The sequence below is a fragment of the Bradysia coprophila genome, unplaced genomic scaffold (genome assembly GCF_014529535.1).
Source record: "Bradysia coprophila strain Holo2 unplaced genomic scaffold, BU_Bcop_v1 contig_138, whole genome shotgun sequence".
Lineage (NCBI taxonomy): Eukaryota > Metazoa > Arthropoda > Insecta > Diptera > Sciaridae > Bradysia > Bradysia coprophila.
The window spans coordinates 6439657-6466054 of NW_023503409.1; the positions used below are offsets into that span (position 1 = coordinate 6439657).

General features: G+C 35.5%; 2 protein-coding genes across 9 annotated transcripts; one reads left to right on the plus strand and one right to left on the minus strand.

Annotated features, from left to right (window-relative positions):
- Positions 1-3650: 3650 nt before the first annotated feature.
- LOC119073744 (rhomboid-related protein 1-like) lies at positions 3651-6419 on the minus strand. Of its 2 annotated transcripts, none has more exons than XM_037179404.1 (6): positions 6353-6419; positions 5242-5321; positions 4888-5175; positions 4699-4817; positions 4316-4634; positions 3651-4257 (listed from the first exon to the last, which is right to left on the minus strand). In XM_037179404.1, the coding sequence occupies exons 2-6, from the start codon at positions 5284-5286 to the stop codon at positions 3898-3900; spliced, it is 1131 nt and encodes a 376-aa protein (XP_037035299.1). In that variant the 5' UTR covers positions 5287-5321; positions 6353-6419; the 3' UTR covers positions 3651-3897. The 2 variants fall into 2 exon arrangements, with proteins under 2 accessions (XP_037035299.1, XP_037035298.1); XM_037179403.1 differs by lacking the exon at positions 6353-6419 and adding an exon at positions 5627-5843 and having other exon boundaries at positions 3685-4257.
- A 365-nt stretch (positions 6420-6784) lies between these two features.
- Positions 6785-23349, plus strand: LOC119073735 (nocturnin). Of its 7 annotated transcripts, none has more exons than XM_037179390.1 (6): positions 12048-12613; positions 18346-18517; positions 21898-22112; positions 22179-22244; positions 22305-23071; positions 23132-23349. In XM_037179390.1, the coding sequence occupies exons 2-6, from the start codon at positions 18444-18446 to the stop codon at positions 23273-23275; spliced, it is 1266 nt and encodes a 421-aa protein (XP_037035285.1). In that variant the 5' UTR covers positions 12048-12613; positions 18346-18443; the 3' UTR covers positions 23276-23349. The 7 variants fall into 7 exon arrangements, with proteins under 7 accessions (XP_037035284.1, XP_037035285.1, XP_037035283.1 ...); XM_037179391.1 differs by lacking the exon at positions 12048-12613 and adding an exon at positions 16867-16974; XM_037179392.1 differs by lacking the exon at positions 12048-12613 and adding an exon at positions 16883-16990.
- Positions 23350-26398: the final 3049 nt, after the last annotated feature.

Genomic DNA, 26398 nt, shown 5'->3' on the forward strand with positions numbered 1-26398 from the left:
AAAACAATCATTCCGTTTTGTTAAGCGGAGGTAAAACGGAGCCAAAACGGAATGATTTTTTTTACTGCGATTGCAGCTTTAGCTTTAAATTCATCGTCAGTCACCCGATTGGGACCTAAATAATCAATTTAATCAAAAAAATTATGTGTATTCAGTTTCCGGTTTCCATTCAATACAATGTTGAAATTTACGCAATGCAAAGAAATACTGCTGCCCAGACAGTTTTAGTCGTTTTAGTACAAATTAATTTGCAATGTTGTGTTGTTACTGTAGCATTATGCGATAAAATGGGAAATAAAAGGCAAATTCAGTAAATTGTCAATTTTGAATTGCTGAAACCGACAATTATTTTTTTTGTATTCGACAATTATGCTGCATCACTGTTTAGTCAGGGGTCCCTATTTTCAATCAAGGCAGATGATTCCCTGGAAAATGACGTCAGCTTTCGTATAAAAGTGATGTAATTTTTCAGGGAGATTATCTCCCCAGTGGAGAAAACTGGATAGCAATGGAAAATGCAGCATAATTGTCGGTTTCAGCAATTCAAAATTGACAATGTGTTTTGAGCATACAATTACATCTAACACCAGTTAAGCTCAATTTGTTACATCTGTTGATGGAGCTTTTAGCAATTTCGTTTTTTCGCATAGAATCAATCTAATAATTTGTTGAACTGGAAACAGCTGATTCAGGTCGTCTTTTTGAGTTAATTGAGCAAAGACTTACGTGTCTATACATCGACCAATAAAGAAGGTCATTGCATTAAGACCGCGATTACGTCGAAAACACACGAGGAACTTTGAATTGCTGAGATCAACAATAGCGCTGCTTTTTCCATTTTGATAATCTAATCTACAAGTCGAATTACAATGGAAAAACGGCAGCAAAATTGCTCGTGTGTTTTCTGCTGTATCAACTGAATGAGCTATTTTAAGATTGGTTAACTGCGAATTTTCTTGAATTTTTTGATTAACCATAAATTTGTCCTTTCTTCAATTTCACCTTTATTCATTTCCGATTACGATGTGCAAAGTATAGTCCATAGTTTCCAAAAAACAAAAAAAAAAACTAAAATCAAATTTTCAAAATGAATTAAATTAAATTGCAATTGATGTATCAACCTGTGCACACACTATATCATCATCCAAATCAAGCAACTATGCTCTTTACATCATTCATTAATTTATCGAAGATCAAACGATTCACGTCTTAAATTTATATGACAAACGTGGTTCCACATAAAGCATTCTCCCAGATCTTCACATCATTTCAGAGGCTAGAGGGAGACATTTATATTCGCCGTAGTATTTTGATCAATGAAATATCAAGACAGGATAAAAGCCAAAATGAAACTATTTATGGAGTTTAATGAAGCCTTGTCGAAAATTGACTGTAAATTTACAATTAAACGTTTCTATTTAGGTTATTGTATAAATTAAACAAACAGATGAATATTGTAACAATCATGGAAAATATAAAGATTATTGAATGACAAAAGGAATTAAAAAAATATTTGCGTTCATTGCATATGAAAATGGAACCAGTTGTAGCTTCCTACCACGAACGGAAGCTGTACGATTGGTTCCATTTAAGAATGGAACCAATTGCAGGTTCCTTCCGAGGGATTCTTTTGAAAAACAGCCTACCGAAATCGGTCGTGTTTTCTAGTGGAACTTTTTATAGGTACCTAGAAAGGACTTCGACCATAGAAGCCAAAACCACTCTCAAAAAAATTCTTCGAAGCTTTTATGGCTGGTGAAAGGTGATCGAAAGCCGAAAATTTGCACTTTTCTTACCAAGATTTCTCCAGGTACACGAGCCGTACAGGGTCGTGTGGGGTGTCATTAGAAAGGTAATCACATGTACTACTGAGCCGAAAAGAGACTCGTTGGTTTTAAAATTAATCCACACTGAAATATGTGCAGTTGAAGTTTTCAACAAAAAACTGCACTTTTCTTACCAATATTTATCTAGTTACACGAGCCGTGCATGGTGGTGTGTGGTATCATTTGAAAGGTAATTTTATGTGCTTTTGGGCCAAATAGGGTGTTATGTGGTTTGGATCCATATGCGATGAAATGTGGGCACTTAAACATTTCAACTTCTCATATTTCATCGCATATGCATCCAAACCCCATAAAACCCTAATTGGCCCAAAAGCACATAAAATTACCTTTCAAATGATACCCCACACCACCATGTACGGCTCGTGTAACTAGAGAAATATTGGTAAGAAAAGTGCAAGTTTTCTGTTGAAAACTTCAACTGCACATATTTCAGTGTGGATTAATTTTAAAACCAATGAGTCTCTATTCGGCTCAATAGTACATGTAATTACCTTTCTAATGACACCCCACAAGACCATGTACGGCTCGTGTACCCGGAGAAATTTTGGTAAGAAAAGTGCAAGTTTTCGGTTTTTGATCACCTTTCACCAGTCACAAAAGCTTCGAAGAATTTTTTTGAAAGTGGTTTTGGGTTCTAGGGTCGAAGTCCTTTCTAGGCACATATAAAAAAGTCCACTGGAAAATGCGTCCGATTTCGGTAGGCTGTTTTTCAAAAGAATCCATCTCCACGAACGGAAGCTGTACGATTGGTTTCATTTAAATGGTCGCGGATGAAAGGAATTTCACGCCGCTCTTTTGATGTTCGACTTACAATTCGACCTAGGCCTATTTTTGCCATGAATAGCGAATTTTTGACAGCGACGTCATGCTTATATTTTGACGGATAAAAGTCAGGCAACTGCTTGCACCTGAAGAAAAAAGGTTTTGTGTCCGCAAAAGTACCAATGTTTGGCTTGACTATTGCGAGAGGTTCAGGGATTTAATTCGATTCAATCCGAAACTTCATTGCGTATTTCCAACGTCGTTGTAAAAACGTTGTTCTTAACTCATGCTAAAAGGATTTTTCAGCTAAATCGATTCCAGAACTAGCCTCCGGCTCTTGCTGGAAACATATCATGCGTTGTATTTTACAAAAAAAATTGTATTTTACGTGACTAGAAATAACAAGTTGAAAAATAGAGTTTTTGTGTAAATTTTGTTGATCCGAGGCGTAGCCCAGGTCAATAAACACACAAAAACGAGACTTTTCATTTTTGTTCCGAGTATTTTAATGGATTTTACATGCTGAGGGCGTCGAAAGTAGTGTTTAAAACATGAAAAGTACGGTGTTCTACGCATGTAGCATGTAAAAAATACGTATTTCGGTTACTCCTTTAAATACAAATGAAAGCTGAATGCATTAAAATTAGATGATTTCAGAAGCTTTTTCATCCACTAACTAAAGTGACAAACATTCTACCTTTCAACCAGTCAATGAAAGAAATGTTTAATTTAATAGTGATGTCCTTGTCACGAGAGGAGGATCACCACGCCAGCGTTGAGTTTATTTGCCCGATGACATTAAGGTCAGTGAACCCCTCTGGCTTTAGAATGTCAGTTACTGTTCTTCCGACGTACAAGTAATCCTTGTCAATGTAATGCTTTCGATTGATGTCATTTTCTTCAGTCGTTTGAGACGAAGGTCGTAAAAAAGGGTCAGAAAAATCTTTGCGGCAAGTTTTTTTTTTTGGTATACACCCACCACATCCGCCACTCAATACCTCTCGCAGGCATTAAAAAGACTTAAACGATCGCATTTTCAACTTTTTTCGCGTCTTTTTATTTATAAAATTAATAAATTCATATTAACAGATCGTACAAACAACATTTTTCATCATATAAAAACAGTCAGTCGATGCTTTAAAGTTTGTTTCTTTTTTGGCAAGGCCAGCAATAATAGGCAAAATCTTAAAATTGTACAAGAAAAAATAAATTAAGAAAAAATTCGAAAAATATCAACCGAAATTTACGACTGTCGGCGTAATTGATACAATTCTCATTGATATTGTATTCAGTCCAATGATGGCATAGTTGAATTAAATGCACCAGCATCGAATCGGTTCAACAGTATCTTACACTTGGTAATACGTTTACAATACTCGCGTGCAGCGGACGGTTCTCGGCTGGTGATTGCACGTTTAAGGGTGAACTCTGTGTATGTTTCCATATAATTTTTGTTCCATTCGGTAGGTAGGTACGACCTCCACTCAAATGTGTTGACAAGCAGGGCGACAACAGCAATGCTGACTAGAATTCCAACACATACCAATCGCAAATTCTTCTTCCATTGTTGCTTTTTGGCATCTTTCAGCACCAATATTGAGATCAGAAATCCAGTTATCGCACCACCCACATAGCCTGCATAGTTTGTCTATTGATTTGATGAAACATTTAACAACTTTGAAAAACTAATGATTTTATGATCTTACATCAAAATCGTCAGGCGTGAATTGCCAGTTTACAGTGAGGTTAAGACAGATGTAAAACACAACCATTGCCAGTCTCAGCCATTTCTTATTCCAATCGTTCCAATCCAAAATTATCGACGACAAATGAGACGATAGCAGTCCATAAACGCCAGCTGAAGCACCTACAACGTAACTATTGGGACTAAATAGTGTGATGAACAGCGATCCACCGATCACGGAGGAAAAATATATCACGGCAATGGGTAGCCAACCATGGACGATTTCGAGAAGTACTCCGAGCATCAATTGGAGTAAAATATTCAGGATCAGTTGAGGAAGTCTGAAAATTATCATGTCAAGCGTAAGTGACCGAAGTTCTCGAATTCTTTTGAGAGCCAATTTACCGTGTGTGCACAAACATCATAAAAATGAAACGCCAGATTTGGTGCCGACGATAGGGATCGTATCCCAGCAATAGCATCGGAGAAATGCCATCCGTATTCAAAAAGTGCATCAGGTAGATCTGGTGTTTGACAGTACAAATTAGCTCAACAACCGAAACTGTCGATATGCAAATTTATCGATTTACTGACCTGCAAAATGGACAAAGCGATCATAAAGACTGGATGATGTCTTTTTGTTGTTTCATGTGGCGTTTCATCGGGCATTGAAACAGCAACTGTTGCGTTCATTTTAGCAGCATCCATTGAATCTGTTTCAACAACTGCTAGTGGAACTAGTCCCTCTATCACTGGGGTAGTAGTGCTTTGTACACTGTTCATTCTATGCACGCTTCTGCTGGTGCTTCTTCGATATTTCGGTAGAACCGCAACTTCGGCAAATTGGCCAATTCGTTCGGAATTTTGCCGGATAAGTGTACGCTGAAAAGGGTATCATGCTGGTTACAGAGAGACATTCAATTGTGATCGTGATTTTAATTGAATTACTATTTTTGAAGGCGGCTCTGTCGCAGTCTCATCTCTATTGATCATTGTAATTCACAATTACTTATCTACACGTTCGTAATCTGCAAAGAGAAGAAACAATTAACGACAAGGGCTTGCGTCCACGACCAATTCTATGCTTATGATAGGGGCCATTGATTGCCATCATTATGCATGACAACGTTGAGTAAAACAAATTTGTTAATAGTGCTAACCGATTACGTTACACGGATCGTAAACGCTATAACACTCGTTGATATTTGATTTCATTTCTTGACTCATTAAAGTGTCCCATACGAAAGGATGTTTTGTGTTATATACAAACATGAATCATCGATTAGGTTTATTACTCGTCGGTATCGAAACAAGAGATTTTTAGACCACTCACCACTTTCCTTCCAACTAATAACACAAACTAGAGACGTTTTGCTTGAAAGGTGCTTTCATAAAATTTAATTTAAAAATTTAAATTGCGAAACACAGAGATCATCCAGACCAAAAATAAACCTGACTGTCTGACAACAAATAAAAAATTTATTTTGACAGAAAATGTTTGAGTCGTCACTGTATATAACTTTCTGCTACGATCAGTTTTGTACTAGAACCACTTAAGTGTTAAGTAGCAATTTTCGGAACCCAGTATGGAAAGTAATTAGAGCGGTAAATTTTCAGTAGTTTTTTTCTTATTATTGGAAACGTGAATCGACTACTCTCAACTGTGAGCAACAGCTACTATTGTCTTTCTTGTACATAAAAATACACGAAAAAATGGGAGCCAGCACGTTAGGACATGTTTCATTTTTCATGCTTTGGCGTGATGCCATTTATGAATGAAATCCCAACAATTCGACGATCTTTACAGAAAATATAAAATTTCTAGCATCCTTTCTACTGTGACCATTCTTTTTCTTGAATTTATGTTTAACGGTTTCAGCATTTGAAATTTGAAACTATTAACAGTGCAAAAGAATCGGAATGAAAAGAACCAATTTTTAGAGTCGCTGAATCGTTACTGTTTCACCCACGAGAGGAATAGCAAAAGTACGATAAAAGAGTAACTTAATTGAATATTTTTGATTTAAGAAATGTAAATTTTCCCGTTACTTAATCTTACCATCCAACCCGGATTGATTTCGACGCGAAAGAAAATATAATGCACGAACAGGTTACTCTCTTCTCAATCGTTATGTATGAAGTACAACGCTCTTTCAATCTCACTATTCTATTTACGTTCCTCCTAAAGTTTAGATGGGAACTTGTAAGTTCACTGCGTTAATTGTTTGACAAGTTTCAATTTATTCTTTCGCATCAATCTTTTATTATAATCCAATTCTAATTAAAACTGGTTCTCTGAAGAGTAACCGGTACACAATTTCTTTAAAAAGATACTCATACGACACCACATTTATTTAACTCTTTTGGAACAAACCTACCTCATAACGAAAGCTTAATGAACAAAATTTATTTATCTTCGCTTCGCTTGCAAGGTATGTACTAGGCTTTACGCTTCACTGTCGTGGGCCTTTTTTAGTTGACTCAGAAAACCATCAACGTGTATACGAAAAAGAAAAGAGAAACTAAAATGTCGGATAGTGAAACGAAAAATGTGACAGTGCACGTCAATTTTATATATTATTTACTAATTTATCATGTTTTTGTGCCAATGGTTAAATTGATCAGACTGATTAAGCTCAGGTGAGTCTGGACTTGTTTTGAATTCGGTTTAAATGAAATGAATTTAGCGATTTCATTCGCATCAATGATATTCGATGTGTAGGAGGGCACTCTAACTCTGAATGCAAATTTTTCGTCTGTTTACTGTTGATGTTCTTGTTCCTCAATGATGGTCATGTCGTTAGTTATTTAATTTAAAAGGGTCTGATAGTTACACTGCTTACATTACAGTACAAACAAAAAGTGATGACATGTTCCAACTTGTTGGCACAATGCACATTGAGTAACATTACGTTACATAATTGTCATTCTCCTATTCAGAGCTTTGATTTCATTGACAAAGCAATTTCTCAAACTAAACTTCCATTGGATGATGGCAGCAATTTGATTTACAGATACAATGATTTAAGGAAACACGTCAACCCCAGGTCATCTACCTTTCGGTCTCCGTAAATTTTGTGATATATTTAACACATTCGCACGTGAGAATAATCATTGAACATTGGTTTGTGTCGATTCGAGACTTTAGGTTAATCGATGAGCTTTTGATTGAGAAGGTAAGCTTTGAAGTACATGGCTGGAATAGAAATAGGTAGCGTGTTGAATTGCTTATCTGTCTTTGATGAAATAAAAGATAAAATTGTCGGCAAACGTGACGCATATGGCTATGATATCTGTGAAGGTAATTAGACGAAATTCCTTATCTATTTCATCTTTGAGGTAATAGAAACTGTGGATTAAAACTTCCATGTAAACTTTTGTCTGTGAATTCTGTACTCTGCTTGGAGATTGGCTCTTGTTTGTGTTGTCCCGAAAATTATCAGTATCCATCAACCTTATGCGACATTGTCTAGTTTTAACGAGTATTATATCTCGCGTTAACAAATATTAGTAATTGAACACGCACCCCGTTACAAATTTTTGATATGACGGGTTATGCTGAAGACGATGGCCGCACACAGCAATTCAAAATCAGTTACACATTTAATTTCACCCCCCACTAAAGAAGAAGCCGTTTACCTCCCGCTAGCCATTTGTGAGATACAATCGTACATTCAAATTTTGATTGTAATGACATCATCAATGCTGATTAGGATGTCTTACTCATTAGTAGTATTGCGCATTTCGTATGATGATTGATTGAAGTTATATTTGGGTAGACGATATTGTGCGGCGATAAACGAGATAAACACACAGTGAAGGACTGTCACTCGCTGAATGCATGTTATGTTTTGTTAATTAGTTATTCTGACGACAAGGGTGGACTCTATCCAGAATAAAAATGTGAAGCCGCAGAAAGGTCCTCAATCAGTCGCGAAGTCTCTGCGTATCAAGAAGTCCCCTTTTTCATTCGTCTACGATATCTCGCTTCCATTTTTATTTCTACTAGGGAAAAACTAGATTACATGCGTCAGTAAACCAATTCAGAGCTACACAAGCTAGTAACATCATTGTTGTGTATGTGCTCGTGTGTATGTACAGTACATAAATAATCATTGAACAAAGTCTAGCTGTTTAACCAAAATTATCATTGTGCATCTTATCATTGTTTTATCAGGCCAAAGTGTTGCTGTTCAAGGTAACACATAAAATTATTGTTCCATATTAGCGTTACACATTTCGTAACATTGTTTTACTAAATTCCAACAACGTTACGGACTTAGTCGAGCAGTAACATTATACCGAAAACGGAAATGAATCCCATCAAAGATCATTCTCCTCTAAGAGATTGGAAAGTTTCTGACAAATTCTTATCAATGAATTAGCAACAAAGTATTGCCTGGTTAGAGATTGTTTAGACTATTGCTGATTCAGAGTTAACCAATAAGTAATTTGATTTTCATTTGATATTGAACAGGTCTTGACAAGGGACTGTGGACGTGGACAGATGAATGTCGATATTAGATTTGAATATAGTTGTTAGATGTAAGGTTCACTGTAAGTTTCATTTGAATGGAAACGCGCTATTTCATATAAGCACCTTTCATTACCTATATTTTCGACGAATTAAATTTCATTCATTTAGTTCGATTTAGTGCTTACACTTCATTCTATTTCATGGAGCGAATCAAAATTAATTAAAGTGTAACAAGGTCTCGTTAAAGTTCTTTCTCTAAGTTATTCTTTCATCCAAAGTCGGAATTTTATTTTTCTGTGACGATGTTGCCGATTTTTGGATTTTGAATCGAATTTTAAATGTTTACATTCGATTAGTTTACAGTGAACGACATTTCAAATGTCTCACTGTCAAATTTTTCTGAGAATTTTATTGTGTCATTGCAAATTCACAATGACATTCTCTGAAAAAAAATGACAGTGAGACATTTGAGATGTCGTTTACTGCAAGGCTGTATACTTTGGGGAGGTCACGCAGATGCAGATACGCGGGTTACACACGACGTTTCATACAAAAAATTCACCACACCATACAAATTCAATTTTGGTGAATTTGTTTGTATGGAAAAGGTGTGTTCCCGCGTATCTAATAAAATGGCGATCTGCGTGACCTCCCCAAAGTATACAGCCTTGGTTTACTGTAGTTTTAATTTTACTTTGGACACAAATTACCGTTTTTCACGATACACGCCTGTACTAACAATATGTTTTGTTGTTCACGCTATTGTCCGTTTTGTGAGTGAGAGTAAGAATGCAATTACCGGGCGGAACGAAAATGAACTCTGAATGTATTTGATGCCCCAAACGTCTTTTGCAGTAAGGTTTACTTTAGATTCTATTTCAATAAACGTTTCAGTTTTTATGTTTTGCCGAGAACGTTGTATGCAACATTAAGGCAGGCATCGTGTTTTGGTACTTTATCGCACGCGATGTCTTGTCAACCCCGGCTTCACCTTGTATTGACAATATAAAAGAGATCTGCAAGCGATTCTGGTTGCACAAATAACTATTAGATCAGAACTGCGTAGTAAGTGTGCTGATTTAATCAGCCTGATTAGTTTTTCAGTTCTGATGGTTTCAATTACAATTCCTATTAACTCGATCATTAAATAATCTATTAACTTCCCTCTTAGATTTAAAGTTATGTCCTTTCATTTTCTGTCATTTTTTAATTGCCTGATTCCATTAAGAGGGCAGACTAGGTGTGAAGTAGGCTATATATTGAAAAATTGGTTTTAAAATTAATGTAGACCATTTAATGAAAATCTGTTCCAGCAATTAGATGAGCAATATGTTTATCTATCTCTAAAAAATGAAAAACGATTTACAATAAGCAACAGTTGGAAGAAAACCGATTTCCAAAATATGAACGTCGCTTAAAGTTAGGCTATGCAATATTTTTTTGGAAATCGGTTTTCTTCCAACTGTTGCTTATTGTAAATCGTTTTTCATTTTTTAGAGATAGATAAACATATTGCTCATCTAATTGCTGGAACAGATTTTCATTAAATGGTCTACATTAATTTTAAAACCAATTTTTCAATATATAGCCTACTTCGCACCTAGTCTGCCCTCTTAAAAAAGACTCATAAATTTTAGAACTTGAGTTGATGTTGATTAGTTCTATGCAAATGATCAATTTATTTTTGTCATCAAGTGAGACCATATATAATTGCCCAAACTACAGAGTTCCTTGTTTTGTAAACTACGTATTCGTTGTTGATTGAATCTACGGCTGTGAACGGCAGATACTGCTATTGCTAATAGAAATTTAAATAATCGCGAAATTATACTCTGATGACAATTACGAATTGTTCCAATAAATAAGAATAATAATGAGGTTATTCCTAGGTACTCGGTCCCTCGACCAGTCAGCAGTGCTCAACTTATGTTAATGTCAAAAATTCAAATCATTTGCTAATTTTTTTTTGAATAATTTCCGAACCTAAAGTCTAGTTGAGGTAATTTTCAATATGGGTTCTTCCTCGGCCTAGGCTAGACCGAAAGAAATCATCAAATTAAGCCGGTAGTTACGTGACTTGGTTAGTATTTTACCCAAAAAAGATCTCCGGCTCTAAAATCCAATTCTGACCTTCAGCCAAGGGAAAAAGTTTGATGTGTGTAATAGTTTCCTCATTCCATTAAATTTTCACGACGCGGCAGCGTTGCATAAAATCCATACACTCATTTAAATGATGGGTTATCAAGTGAATGGCCCAATTTCAAGCAAAAATAAAGTCTACAAAGTCCATTCAACATAGATTCGTTTTCAAAGCACTCGGTTTCGCTTTTCGCGCTTGTAGACTTTTGTTTTGTTTCTACTTAAGAGGCACCGGCACTTAGCTAAAATTGTAGCCTACATTTGCGTGTTTCGTATTTCATTTTTGTTAATATCTTTTCATCAGAATCCTTTTTGAAAAATGTGCGACCGCAATTCCGACCACGAATGTGTTAGCTTTCAACAGAAAATAGTTTTGGTTGTAGTCGCTCTGAGAAAAGTGAGCAGTTTAATGAGATTTTCATAAACTGCTCATTGTTCTCAGAGCTGGTCAAATTGCTGCAACCAAATCTATTTTCTGTTGACAGCTAACACATTCGTGGTCGGAATTGCGGTCGTACATTTTTCAAAAAGGATTCTGGTGGAAAGATATCATCAAAAGTAAACTAAAATCCAGTATTTAAAAATCGCCCTAATGTAGGCTTTTCGGCTAAGTACCGGTGCCTCTTAAAACAACAACACAAATTCTTCCGCGCACAAGTTTCTGGTCATTCATGTGATCTGATTTACTATGCATGATTCATTTTCGAATTACTGAAAGTATTTATAAAATTCTACAAATGTTTACAGCTTTGTTTATGCTGCGAACCCACACTTTGAGACTGGTTGTGTGAAATAAATAATTCACGAAAGTGTTTTTGCACACAAAAAAAATTATCAAAAACAATAACATTCGAAAGAAACACAAAAAAAGAACGTTCACGTTCCTGGGACGTGCTTGTTCGTGATATGAATTCGCATGGTTCAGTCAAACAAAGTTAGATGTGAATTTTATTAGAAGATTGTTGTTCATTGAACGATCAAAGACTATTTTAAATCTGCATGAATTCTACATGGTGTTGAACTGAAACCAAAATTTATTCGAAATAAATCTCGGCAATTTCAATCGAGATTCTTCAATTTTGTTCACCTTTCGGCATTGATCAAATCTTATCGAGATGGAATTGTAATTGTAAAAAGTTAAATTACGGTTGTTGTTCTGCGTAAAGTTACCAGAGAATATTGGATAAGGGACATTTGTACCGGTTTCGTGTAGTTTTTTCTCGTCGGAAAGTGTATGATTACTTTCTTTGTATCATAATACAATATTTGCTGATTAAATTCATACGAGTATGCACACGTAATGCCACAGTGTGGTGTATATAATGCTCTAGCCAATGAATAATGTAACAAAAGTTTGTGTACACAATTTAACGGTCGGTTTCATATAGAAAATGATATTATATTTTCCAACATTGTAAAGCCACCAAACTGATAACGAAGTGTTTTATACGAAACCGAATAAATCTTCAGCCAGATAGGACTTCAGTTCAACGCTAACACTTGCATCGCCTAGTCGAATGACCGAATGTACGCGTAAAAGTGAATTTTTAAATGTTCTTCTCTTAAGTTAGACTTTTTTTTTGTAAATTACATTTTCTAACGAAACGTACGAAAATTTGTCCTTATGATCATTTATGTGAGAACATTGTTTAAAAAGTTCCAAAAAGTTATATAGCTGAATGGATACTTATTATCTATAAGTTGGTAAGTTCGGTTTACGTATTATATGCAATGGAATGAAACTAATTCCGTATGAGTAATTGCGAGTTTTCTATTTGTTCACAATCTACCGATTCGAAGTTGTTTTTTTTTAAATCACCGAAATGTTGATAAGAGAGAGGTGTACAAAAACCGGCTGAATAATAATTTTCTTAGTTTACTTTTCAAAGAGAAAAAGAAAATGAAAAAAAAGTAGATGATAAGACAATCAACGCACGCGACACAATGTTGTTGCTATGAGGATCACTATGTTAGCGATATACTTCTCGTATCTACAAAAACTGAGTTGTGAAAATAATTTACCGGCGGCACATTTTTCGAGCAATTGTTGCGAAGTGAATGCTTTTTAATCTGCCGGTAAACTGTTTTAGATTTCGTCAGATTTCTGATTCAACGAGGTCTTGTTTTACCTGTCCTGTCGTATACTATCCATCATTACGAATATGGTCAACTGTTAGATCCTTTATTTACTTTTGCGAAACAAAACCGTTCCGGACATGATGCAGAGTTTTATATACGAAGCCGTCCCATTGAAATGAAAAGCACTTGTCAATCGCCATTGATTTGATTTGCAATCTAATGGCATTCGTAGATTCATTGTAATTAATTCGATGCTAAAAAATATATTTTTTTTTTTTTTGCTAATGCAATTCACTTAACTGCCAAAGTGATTTCGACGACACTTAAAGCACCCGCAATGTTTTGATAATAAATTAATTGTATACTCGTTCGATGAGAATGCGTGACTACAATAATTTTTTATAATTACATTCATTAAGCACAAAACGCTTTACCATTGAATGCATAAAATGTTGAATATGAATATCGATAGGAAAATCAACCGAACAATAAAAATTGTTTATGTAAAACTTTTGTAACTTATTGCTCATAATGTTATTACCTGCTCTCATAAACTCGTTCATATAAGTATGTAAAACGTGTTCTTCCGATCGTGTTTTATCAATTTTTTTTTTCTTTCAATTCTCCGATTTTTTATTCACTTTTTTCAATGACAATAAACGGATAAAGTCGGAAGTAATTATCAATCATTTTAAAATTGAAATATTGTATTATGGTTAACCGTTAATGTCTCTGTAATATTATACCTACACCTATAGCCAGTAATGATTCAAAAAAGCTTTGTTCGGTGCATTTTACGTGACACAATGTCCCATGGATGTCATAAATTTCTTGACGATGTTTATTTTATATAAATAATATTCACAATATTGTGATGGCTCTTTGGCATCGGTTTAAATATGGTCAGTTCTGGTTCTTGAATTATGAACTGTGAGGTATGTACCTTCGGTTGATTTGTCTTCCATCCGATCGAGTATAAAAATATCGACATAAAAGTTGCTCGTAAACTCGTCGAGTTGTTTTGCCCTTATATGTAAAGTCATCGGATATTTCCATACGATTCCCTGAAGATGGAAGAAATGGAATTTTTAATGAATTTAATAACCGGAAGAGGAAGGGACATTGTGGTTGGTTTGGAGTTATATTGTTAAAAGTAGCGGGAGGTTTTACTTTTAGTTATCGGATAAGCAATTGCTGGCATAGTTACATGTTCACCGATGGAAAATAAAGTTGGAAATTTCATTTCGATTCGAAATTTTCGATAGTGATGTTTGTGGTCAGAGCGTAGCGAGTGCAACTACTCAACCGAAAAAATTTGAGATTTCCAACGTTTTCCTGTGGTCATTCCAACGTTTTTCACAACAAAGACTCCGGAGGTATCAGCAGAGGGGAGAAAATGACTATTTTATTGCCTGAATTGCGAAAAAGGCTATTTCTCGCCTCCGTTGTGAAAAATCTTATTAAGCAGAAAAACGGAGCTTCCGATTGCGATGTCTTCTAACTTTTGCTATTTGTACAAATTTTTGGCAAAATATTCCAATTCGCTTCGCTTTATACCTCAATGGATCTTTCTTTTTTCATTCTATCTCATCCCGTAACAACGAAAATAATCAGCTTTTCGTAAAAATCAACAGAGAAAAATCACAGATATTTACACATATACCTACTCTACCTTTACTCTCTGTAGGAAAAAAACTCATTAATGAAATTGTGAAGTAGATTTTGTTCTTAAATGCGTAATGCATGCCAATACTCTCGTCACGCTGTGTTATTGAGAGGTTTTTTTTTCTCCATTGGTTTGTAATCCTCTATAAAATGGATGTAATTGCATTATGTATAAAAGATCTGTGCAAACAGGTTCACTTGCTTAGTTTTGTCTTTTATTTCAATCGGATAAAATCGATGCTTAATCGAGTGCTTAATGCATGTTTCAGTTTAGTATTCAGTCCAAAAACACAGTGCGATCTTTCAGTGTTTACATCTCGTGTAATTAATTCAATTGTGTAAAGTATACACGACAAGATTCAAAGTGAATTAACCTTAATACATTAAGTTAAAGTGAATTTAATTTACGTTTATATGAACGGAGTCTTTATAGAAAAAAAGGTTGTAACAATTCATGGGCGATACGTCTAAATTATGAGTTCAGTTTAAGTTGGTTGATGAATTTCTGTTTTCGATTTATTCAAAAAATCACAATGCAGTCTCATGCTGAGACAATTCGTAAATACGGCCATAGCCGGAGACCATCCTACGGGAAAGCTATGCCAGTATCTGCATTACTTATGAACCGTACTTCCCAACAAGATCGCCTGAACGATACAATAGCTAAGGACGGTGTGTCACCCCAAGACGAGTCACCGCCGATGTTTTTTACTCTGGATGAAGTGAATTCTCATCATCATTATCAGCAAGGCAATGATCGTACGGTGGAAAATAAAAAATTTATTGAAGCGGATCAAATGGACTGCAGTGTAAATGCTGAAAATGAATTCGTGTTTGTGTCGCTAAAAGATGCATTGCCATCGAGCCATGACATCGAAACGTGTCCAATGACAGAATTATGTAATCTGTTGTGTGATAATTCGTGCGAAAAAATTGAGAATAAATTCGGAGATAACGGTGGGTCTGGTGAAATGAATGCAAAAGTGCGTGCGGACGATAGACAGAAATTTTTATCAAGTATGTTAGCAGATAACGTTACCTCAGCGGCAGACACAGAGTCAATGATAAATGAAGATAGTTTGAGAAATGAACGGGCAACAGAAGATTACATCGATAAGCTTAAGGTTAATGAGGCCTTGGTGCGCACATCAATGATGACTTCACCAGCAGCTCGGCGAAGATTAGCTGCGAGGAAAATTGAAATGGAGCTTGATGCGGCTTCTAAAGACGCTGAAGACAGTGAATATGTTCCACCCAGGCAACTTCTGATGTTTCTAGTCAGGTACAAAGTTAGTCAACGACTGTTCTACCGTTCTACTTATAGGTTTTATTAATAAAAGTAATAAATGGAATGATGCAAGTATTAACACGCTACGTGCATCTAGGACATATTTCTAATAAAGTTTCTCGCTAGTCACACAATGAAATTATAATCGAAACTGTCTCGCAATTCCATTAGTTTCGTGTCAGTGAACTTTCATTTTCAGCGATAAGAAAATAGTCTAACAATTGCGTGTAGTGTATAGAGCGTCTGAATGCTACAAATTAATTTTTTTTAATCTAATTTTTCGCATTTTAATCAAACGACATTGTTGTTTGTAGTGTTCTTCTAACTCATTTTTAGATTTTTGTTTGTTTTGTCTGAGCCATTATCTAAACATTTTATATTACTACACATTTACGGCATAATACGGCATTTTGTTTATGACTGAACGGGCGATAGTGGAGAACTGAAATTGTATAATTAACCATTGTACTTCAGTCGATCCAATCAAGGACTCTTTGATAGAGAACCCAGTGAGATTATGACTTCTTTCCAAAATTGTATTAGTTTCGAGCGTAAAACTCTCACTGAGACTCCAATCTCGAAAATTAAAACAAAATTACAATTCTGCTAGCGTTACAAGCTATACTCTTACTACATGACTTGAAATTCATTAAGGTCAAGTTCATCATCGCTATTCAGATTATATCTTTTGACTAATTGCAACATTTGAATAATTTTACGTGATTGCGCAGTTTTCCATCGGTGAAACTGACAGAGTTTCACTGTTCACTCTCTCTATGTATACAAAATTTTCTATTTTCAAATGATGCAACATGCAACGATGAAATTCAATTTTTCGGTGTTTACGTTCCGTCTCTATTAATAGGTGTACGATACAGTTACAAGGCCAATTCAAACATGCTTCCAACTAAGTTTTTGATTGAAGAAAATTCGATTAGTTTTCGGCAACTTTACACAGCATACAATAGGTTGATCGATCATTTTAGAAATCGGAAGTTCAAAAAACTGACCATATAAACCAATTGCTGCTGGTGTAACAAAAAAATTTCGTCTGCGTTTGTTTTGCAATATTTAAAAGGAAAAAACACAAACCGCAGCGAAACGATAACAAAAGCATTAAGATACAATAGAATGCCATTGAGCGTGTGTTAATTGAGAATCGTTTTACTAGATTTGTTTTCTGTTCTTTCACGTTTCTGTTGAAAGCATAATAATATCGGTGCCATATTAAGAAATACATGGAAACAACGTTTCGGATATAATATTCTTGTGGAAGCTTTACACTTCCATTCAATTCATTATTGACCGTTAAATGGCAGAACGGAAGTGCTTTTTTCTGTACGATCTTTCTTCACCTTGAGCATATAAAATTTCGCGCATAAGGTCAACATGTCTTGTGTGATTGTGTGTATGCGAAAAGCAATTTCGTTGCCAAATTACAACAAACAAACGAATGTAAACACGGAAAATTTTTACTTTAATATCACTTTGAGGTGCTCAGTTTATCGTCGTAGAGAATATAATCTCTGGTGTCTAACGTAAAGTTGGACAAAATACTCTCGAACAAAGAAGTAAACTATCGAGCTGCTGTTTTTGTTGATCGAATTGTTGATTGTGAACAAATAGGAAAAATAAAACGAGTTATGCGTCGATGAACGATGGAAAAAATTTTATGAATCAAAAATATTAAATGTTTTTGAATGAAGTTGTGCTTCTACAAATCGGTTGCAACAGTCAGCTAGTGGAAGCATTCGAATAACGATCAATTGAGGAAAATAAAAATAAAACGAGAACGCCGGTTTCGTTCATCATTATTCATTGTTTAAATAAGAAACAGTTAAAGTCAACCAAATTTGTGTTTAAGTTTACTTCAGCTGCTTTACCAGCTGGTCCATTCATGCAAACACCCTGTTTATACGTCTTTATATGGGATTGGGATAGTCACACGCACGCATGAGATAATGGTTAGATCGTGTAAGTATGTATAAACATAGTGATTGCATGAGTGGGCGAGCTAGTAAAACAGTTGAAGTAAACTTGGTTGACTGTAATCAAAATTCTTTTGCTTTTGTGTTTACGCTGAGCATACATTTGTAAACCCCAATCCGTTCAAAGCAAAATAAGAAAAAGTTTCTAACTTAATTTTGCTGGATGTGTAAGATCATGTAGAGCTGTTGATCGAACGAAAAGTGACAAGCAATTTATTATTTACAGAATAAAAAGAAATTAATTGTCACCACCCAGTGACTTCCGGTACAAGCTTCCGGTATTCATTAGAAGCATGATTTCATATTTTTACATATTATATTGATCGTGTGATTGACGCAACTCGATCCGAATCAGACAAACTTTAAGTCTCGACCGTATGCTTAATAAACACTGTAAAACTTTAATCTTTTTTTAGGATAATGCGTCAGAATTTAAAAACAATATTTTTCTGTTAAATTCGGTTAAAAATATTAATTACACACACACTTGCCCTATAAGAAGTGATCCAAAAGAATGGCATTGCTTGCGACAACAACCCGAATTTTCGGCCGACAAAGACAATTTAGTCGATTGCTAGCCATACCAAGGTAACAATGTTGAATTTTTGTATCAAATAAAATCGCTTTTTTGTGATTGTTCCAATAGCTCGGCTATTTTGCTTTGTGTTACAATATTCTGAGAACCTCTGTGTATCACACTTCATGGGTAATGATTCATTGAGCTTGAACAAAAGCATTGCAGCGTAATGTACGCAGTAAATTGTGGCAGTAAACTGAAAAAACTTCATTATAGTTCAAGGCAAATTTTCCTAATTGAGGAAATAATTTCGAGGAACGGAATCTTTCACTTGCCCCAACAATGAATATTGACCACAATGAATATACAACTTCACAATTAAAGGGACGAGAAAAAAAAAAAAACAAATTTTCTCATCTCTCTCAAGCATATAATCCTTTGTGGTCTACCAACATTTTAGAAAAAGAAACACAATTTTCTTTGAACTGCTACTATCATGAAGCCGTATTTCATTTTACGAACAACGCGAACAACTGCATCATTTACCGGAAAATCACCAAAAGACAAAAAATGATAAATCGAAAACTTCATTCTAAATCCTGGTTCACACATCGATCAAAAATAAAAAATTTTACAGAAACTGTATGAACGTAGTGTCATTGTTTTCGTGTGAGCGGAACATACATTGGCCATACATTTTCTCTTAAATCGTTATTTTCGCTCAATATGTAAGCTTGAAGCATGAAATGAAGTTGAATTTTCCTCTTTTTGTCGCACTTTGTAAGCGATCTATGCAAATTTTAAACTGTTTAACCTGTTGCAGACGACACGCATAGGACCAGTATTATTATCGGGTCTATTACTTCCATCAATCACAGTATTTTTCATCGGTTGATTAAATCAACTTGATTTCAAATCTTGTACTTCAATTTCTTTAACATGCATTTTACTATATAACAGACCATATTACCCAGAGCTTGTCATTATTTGTGTCGTCGTTATCGATAACAGATGAATAGCCGTGGGTCGCTCAGTAGTAATGACTGTGTATTTAGCCATGACTCAGACTTGAATCCAAGACTAAGTGCAAGTAAAATTATTCCTTCTGAGTCAAAAACATCTTCAAACGGTTGTAAACCACCAAAAACAAATTTATTGTGTAGCTAACAGAGCTATGCGATGCATTTGTCATTTAATTAGGTCTCGAATCCTAGCATTCGAATTGCGATGATTTCGATGATAAAATCTGTCATTATCAATCTTAACATTTTTTGAACGACACTAAACTGGGTCAACTATATATCGTGATTCGTGATGTGGTGGTGTATTTGCATTTAAATTGAAATCGTATATACAGATTGTGTGCAATAAAATTTTAGTTGATTAAACTGAAAGGTTACATGATTATCTGGTGCACTACACACATATACAAGCATACGACAGTCGAAGTGGATGTTTTCAGTCAAATATTATTTCGTACTTAAGCGGTTAAGAGTTTGTGTAAACTAAACATCACTTTACAAAAAAATCAATCGGTAAACACAGCCATTTAGAAAATTAGTTACATTGTAACCTGATTCACATTTATCTTTAGTACTTCAGTTTTGTCGACTCATATATATATATGATGACAAACTTGAACCAACAAATGGTTATAATAATAAATTGCAAATATTTGAGACTCTTTCATTGTTTGCTGTCAGCAAACCGAAGTAAAAATAGAAGTTTTATCAATAAAATTACATAACATGGACGGGCATGGGATATATAGTCCATATTGTATACTCATAAGGTTATATTGCGGTGCAGTATGTATATTTACACATTGCCAATGTCAAGGTTATCTCACTAAAACTAACTGAATCAATTTTTGCTGGAAAATGTTTTCGGAAATGGGAACTGACAATTAATGAAAATTTATACGGAATTGCCTGGTGTTGCCTCTGAGCACGTTGAGCCGCTTCTGTACGACTGGCTATTTAACCTGTTAACAGACGGCAAAAATATGACCAATATTATTATCGGTTCTAGTACTTCCATCGAATCTGTTTTAATCTGTTAATTTCAAATCTTGTACTTCAATTGTACTTTAACCTGCATTTTACTATACAAACGGTCATATTATCCAGAGCTTGTCATTATTTTGGTCGTCATTATCGATAACAGATGAATAGCCGTATGGCCCCTATTGTGAATGGCTTTCATGTGACAGGTTAAAGTCGAATTTTTATTCTATAAATATTGTGGAGAGGTCTCACCTCAAATCGACGAATCTCCATAAAGTGTGTTTTTAAACAGGCGCCAGTCAATGAAGCTTTCGCAACTTTTTGCCCTCATTTTACTGAGATCGTTCCCTATTTTTAGTTGAACAGATTCGATTTGTTTATTTACATTAACACAAAAACCATATCTCTCCACAGTTCTTTTCTTTTCCTGTATTTAATGCCATTGTGTAACAACATAAATAAATTTTTATTTTTATGCTAAAATCAATAACGGCGCATGTAAAATGTTCAACGCTGTACGTTGTACGGTCTTGCTATACTCACTTTTTTTTATCGCTTCTCCATATTATGGCTTTAATTTGTCTGTTGAACGAAGAGTAACTCTCTATGCAAAAATATTGTAATAGCAGATGGGTTTTCGAATGCGAAAAGCTGTTAGTATTAGCTAGAAGTTTGTCGCTACTGTGACTGTGACGTAATTTTTGTGTTGGAAGTTTGAATTTCAAAATTTCGTTTCTTCTTCTTCTTCCACGTTTTTTTTTTTAATGAAACATTGTTATTATGTTGATGTTGAGGATGATAACCTCGTCGTTGATTTACATGAAAATTGAATAATAATTGCAAATAAATCAATAAAATTAGTGGCCGGAGCAGAAGACTAACATCTGTATTGTGGATTGTTAGAGAAGAAAAAAAAAAGTTATTCTTTAGCCGTCAGAATGAAGAGGTATATTAATGTTCCATGCTGTTCAGTTCGATTTCGTTCACCTTGTGGTACACATCAATAGTCACAAGAGTTTGTTTATCTTGTGTTTTTTCGAAGATAAAATGGAAAAAATTTCTCCAAAAAGTGTTCCATGCAAAAATGATCGTAAATCTCATTTGCAAAAGAGTATGCTTGCTAGGTATGTTGGTACGTGGATACGTGCATCTAGTTAGGGATGTAAGGGATGCATAAGGAATAAACTTGAAAAAAAATTTCGTTGTCAATGCTTTAGTGATTCAGTCAGGAGGTGAATATATTGTCTCACGACCGTTTTAAGTGTATTCCAACTCCCAAGAACGAAATAAGTTAAAGTAGTGACAACAAGTGCGTCAAAATCCCTCTAAAGCTTAGAGCTTAGTCTCCTGCAGAGAATTCACCTGCAAATTAGTTAGGCCATGAAGCATCCACCCAGTCATGCAACAACGTCTAACGTATTTTCTTTTACTTTTATCAATTCCAGAATGGGCTCATTCAATTCGGCACCAAAGATCAATAATGCAGACACGCAAGACGACTTTGTTGATATACCGGTCGGATTAACATCAACTGATTTGGTACATCATTGCATCCGAATGAGAGGCGACAATCGGCCGCCATTATTGAAGCGAAATTTTCTCAAACCGCTGGACATAACCGACGGCGTTCGAGTATTGCAGCTAAACTCGGTCTCGAAAAGTGAGTTTTTAGTGAAAACTAATGGGTAAACCTTAAATAGAAGTTTTACAGTGGATTATTTTCCAGTATGCAGCGCTCCGGTATCGTCACCCAATCATGTTAGGGTACTGCAATGGAATGTTTTGTCTCAATGTAAGTACCCAATCTATGAATTAACAAACCGATTGGTGGTTATGGAAATATTACTTTCAGCTCTCGGACAAAGCAATGACGGATTTGTCCGTTGTCCTGATGAGGCATTAACATGGGAATGTCGCAAGTACTTAATCATCCAAGAAATTGTCCAAACAGATCCAGATGTTGTATGCTTACAGGAAGTTGACCACTTCAAGTTTTTGCAATCCGTACTGGCCACACAGCAGTACGAAGGCATATTTTATCCGAAACCAGATTCTCCATGTTTGTATATAAGTGAAAACAACGGACCCGACGGCTGTGCAATTTTTTTCAAAAAGAACAAATTCGAGTTGGTCAATTATGACACGAGAATATTGGAAGTGTGGCGCGTACAAAGTAACCAAGTGGCTATCGGTGTTAATTTGAAGGTGTTGGAAACTGGTAAAGAGTTTACCGTGTGCACAACACATTTAAAGGCGCGCAAGGGCGCCCTGCTGTCAAAATTGCGCAATGAGCAGGGAAAAGATTTGCTGCGATTTGCTCAACACATTGCTGACGTCAAACCCATTATTATGTGTGGAGATTTTAACGCCGAGCCGTCTGAGCCCGTCTATAAAACCATTCTGGAACACAAATCTTTGGGATTGTCTAGCGCCTATTCCGATTTGATCGCTGCTCTAGGTGTACATTTACCAAAACCAGTGGAATGTGAATCTCATGATGATGATGATTCGGACACAGTCGATAATCATGAACCCCCATTTACAACGTGGAAAATTCGGGAAGATGGTGAAGTTTGCCACACCATTGACTATGTGTTCTACTCACAGGATAAACTAAAGGTTCGTTAAACCAGGCCAACACTTTGAAACCGAAAATAAAAACAAATTTTGATTCTGCAGGTCAACAATTGCCTAATGTTCCCACAAGACAATGAGATTGGCCGTGATCGTACCCCAAGTTTTCGTTATCCTTCCGATCATTTCTCGTTGGTGTGCGACTTCGAGTTCACAGAGAACCGTGATGAAACTGAAACCAGCCATTAATTGAAAGTGATATTAGATTTATACGAAAAACTGAGGAAAACTATTTTTTTAAGAATTGAACAGGATGTGGACGGACGAAATGAAATCTATTTTTGTATGATAGAGAGAGAGAGAGAGAATCGAAAGAAATTTATTTATTGAGATTCGCACAACACAAAGAGACATAACGATATTTTGATAAAGAATTTGGTGAAATTTTTATTTATAGTCGGTTTGTTGGTAACATTTTGTTTAATGTTTTCGGATGAAAATGCTGAATAAAGTTTACGATAACAGAAATTTTGATTGTTTTATTCACGCTACTTCTTATTCTACACTTCCAATAATGCACAAGTGGTTTCTTAACATGACGACACGTTAGTAAGACCGTTGTGACGCAAGTCCTATCACTCCAAAAAAAAAATGTGAAGATTTGGCAGAGATAATTAAGTTTTAACTTAACTGAACTTAACGAAGTTTATTATTCAAAAAAATACAAATTACGAATATAATAATAATATTTCACTTGCAGCAAGTGTTTAGCCTAAGGACAGCTTTTCAACTTAATTCAGCGTTGGTGTGTTAGTTATTTATTTAAATACGACTGACGAGCGAGAGGGCGAAAGGAAAACTAGACAAAACCCTTTTCTAATACTTGACTTAACTTTTTTTTTTTTTTTTTTTTTTAAAGTAAGCCGCTCTACTAGCGTAGAGCACGCACGGGGGCCTCCGTTTGGGCCCATTGTACTGGCTTTGGTACAAAGCGTATACCGTTTGTACCGTTTGATAAAAATATCATACTGCATTTCTAATGGAAATTTTCCTTACAAAACAAATTCACTGTTCAATATGAATTTTAACTTAGTTTTGCTCAAAAGAAGTCCGAGTACCGCTACAGCTGTAAATAAAAATTAGATAGTTTACACATTCAATAATATCATGAGCCATCAGGCAAGAGATCCGTGGATCATTAGAATCAGGTTCATTAAGAGTCCCGACATAGAGCCATACGGCGAAGAGTTCTTTCGAACGATTGTACAACAGTTGTACCAGAAATTTCATTGTAAATCCAAACAAAATCATCGCTGTTCATAAGCACATGTCCGTTAACAAAAGAGAACAATAGAATTGTACAAGCCGTACATATTGATCAAAGAAAAAGTGGTTCACGAGCAAACGATTTTGATTTTGTCAATAAATTTTAAATTATTTCACTATTTGACCACACATAATTAGCCAAAAAACATCGAAATCATCAAAAAGCAGCACAAAATTAGACAAAATCACAAATCTATTTACACAAAGAAGCACAAAAGAAACACTTTCAGAGAGCGACGTATAAACACGTCCGTTCACTATGCCGTACACTTGTTGTCTTAACTTAAAAACTAAAGACTACAACTGACAGACTTAATTTTACAAACAGGAGGATTAACTGGTGGGAGGACGGGGGAAGGGGCTTCACGGCATCGTGAAATGAACGACTAGCACGTTTACGACGAGATACAACAAAAACAGACTAGAGACACTAGACTTAACTAAACAGGCTGGAGATCGTCGGATTTTCAGAAAACAATCTACTTGAAACAAACTTCTCCGTCTGAGTCTTAATTGAATCTTTAACAAAGCTCACACATGTGTCTTCGTGTAGCCTCAAAGTGGGGAAACATTGTGGCTTATTTGAGACCATCTTAAGGCACTTATTTTGGGCGACTTGCAGCCCCTTCAAGTGACTGTTGGCACATCCACCCCATACGGGAGACGCATACAGAAGTACCGGCCGGAATGAGCTTTTGAAAACCAACAACTTGTTATAATTAAATTTTAAACTTTGGAAACTTGTATGAAAAAACCAACCTTTATGACTTTGTGATTTTCTTACGGTGAAACTTTTGAACTACTCGGTGGACTGGGCTGAAATTGTTAGTGTATGACACGACGTAATTAGTAGGACGTTTTGACCACTGTTTCGATCTGAGAGACGTTTTTCAATGTTTTGCATTAATATGCAGTTCAAAAATATCATTTCCCGTTAGTGCACGGCGACAGTGGTGATTGATTCAGTGCTCCATATCAATTTACACACGAACAATTATAACGAATCATAATCGGAATGAAATTTCAATTCATCACTATCCTTGCCGGCTAGTGGCGGTATATACATAGTTGAGTCACCACAAAAGCCAAACAAAGTTTTGGCTTTTGTGTCTCAGATCGTATGATGTTTGAAGGAATTTTCATAAAAGTCAATAATTTTGGAGCTATGAGCGTTTTTAGCGTGAGATATGAGCTGTTTGTTACAGAGAGTTCGGCTCAAAGACAAATTTAAAGAGTTTTAGATTAAAGCTGAAACGTTTTGCAGGGTTTTTCGCAAGTATTACTAGTGTGGGAAGCTTTAACCGTTTTATATGTCCTGCCATGACTTTCGGCTGAGTTTAAGAGGCGGATACAACAATACTGGTCTGCAAAGCCCTAATGGAAATTTGATCGAAATGATCTCGTATTTCCGTCGCCGTTGCAGATAAAGAGCCGATCATAGTTTTCAATTTTCCTATTTTGAGTAAATTTCGTTGAGGAAAGCGAAATGAATTAATTGCCTATCACAGATGGCAAGCACATCATGAGAACATTTATCGAGTCGATATTTTCGTTTGACTGAAACCAAATCTTTCAATACATTTGTTTCAAGACGTAGTAAAATGTTAAGAGCAAATATTTACCTAACCAAAGAACTTAAGGTTATATGGGAAAAGGAAACGAATAAATTCATTTCGAAATTTGGGATCATTGAACGCAGCTATGTGGAATCACGCTCAACAAATTACTTATTTCAAATCGATTGCTATTAAAAGATGCAATTTCGGTGTAGCACCGAAGCTTGACAGTGTGCTATGGTGAAGGTATAGGTTTCTTACAAGGCCGTTCAAAATGTCAATCGTCATCAACAGAGAAGCCAACACAACCTCACTTTGAAGTTTTAACGAACAAATTTGTTTAAGTTGCGATTATGTTTGCTTCTGTGGATGACGGACGGTTGTTTTCGGTCTGTCAAAATTCGTTTTTACCGTACGATGGAAGAAACCTATAGATTGGACGAATTTTGTTTATTGTAACATTTGTTTGTAAAAAGAGTTTCTTTTACAG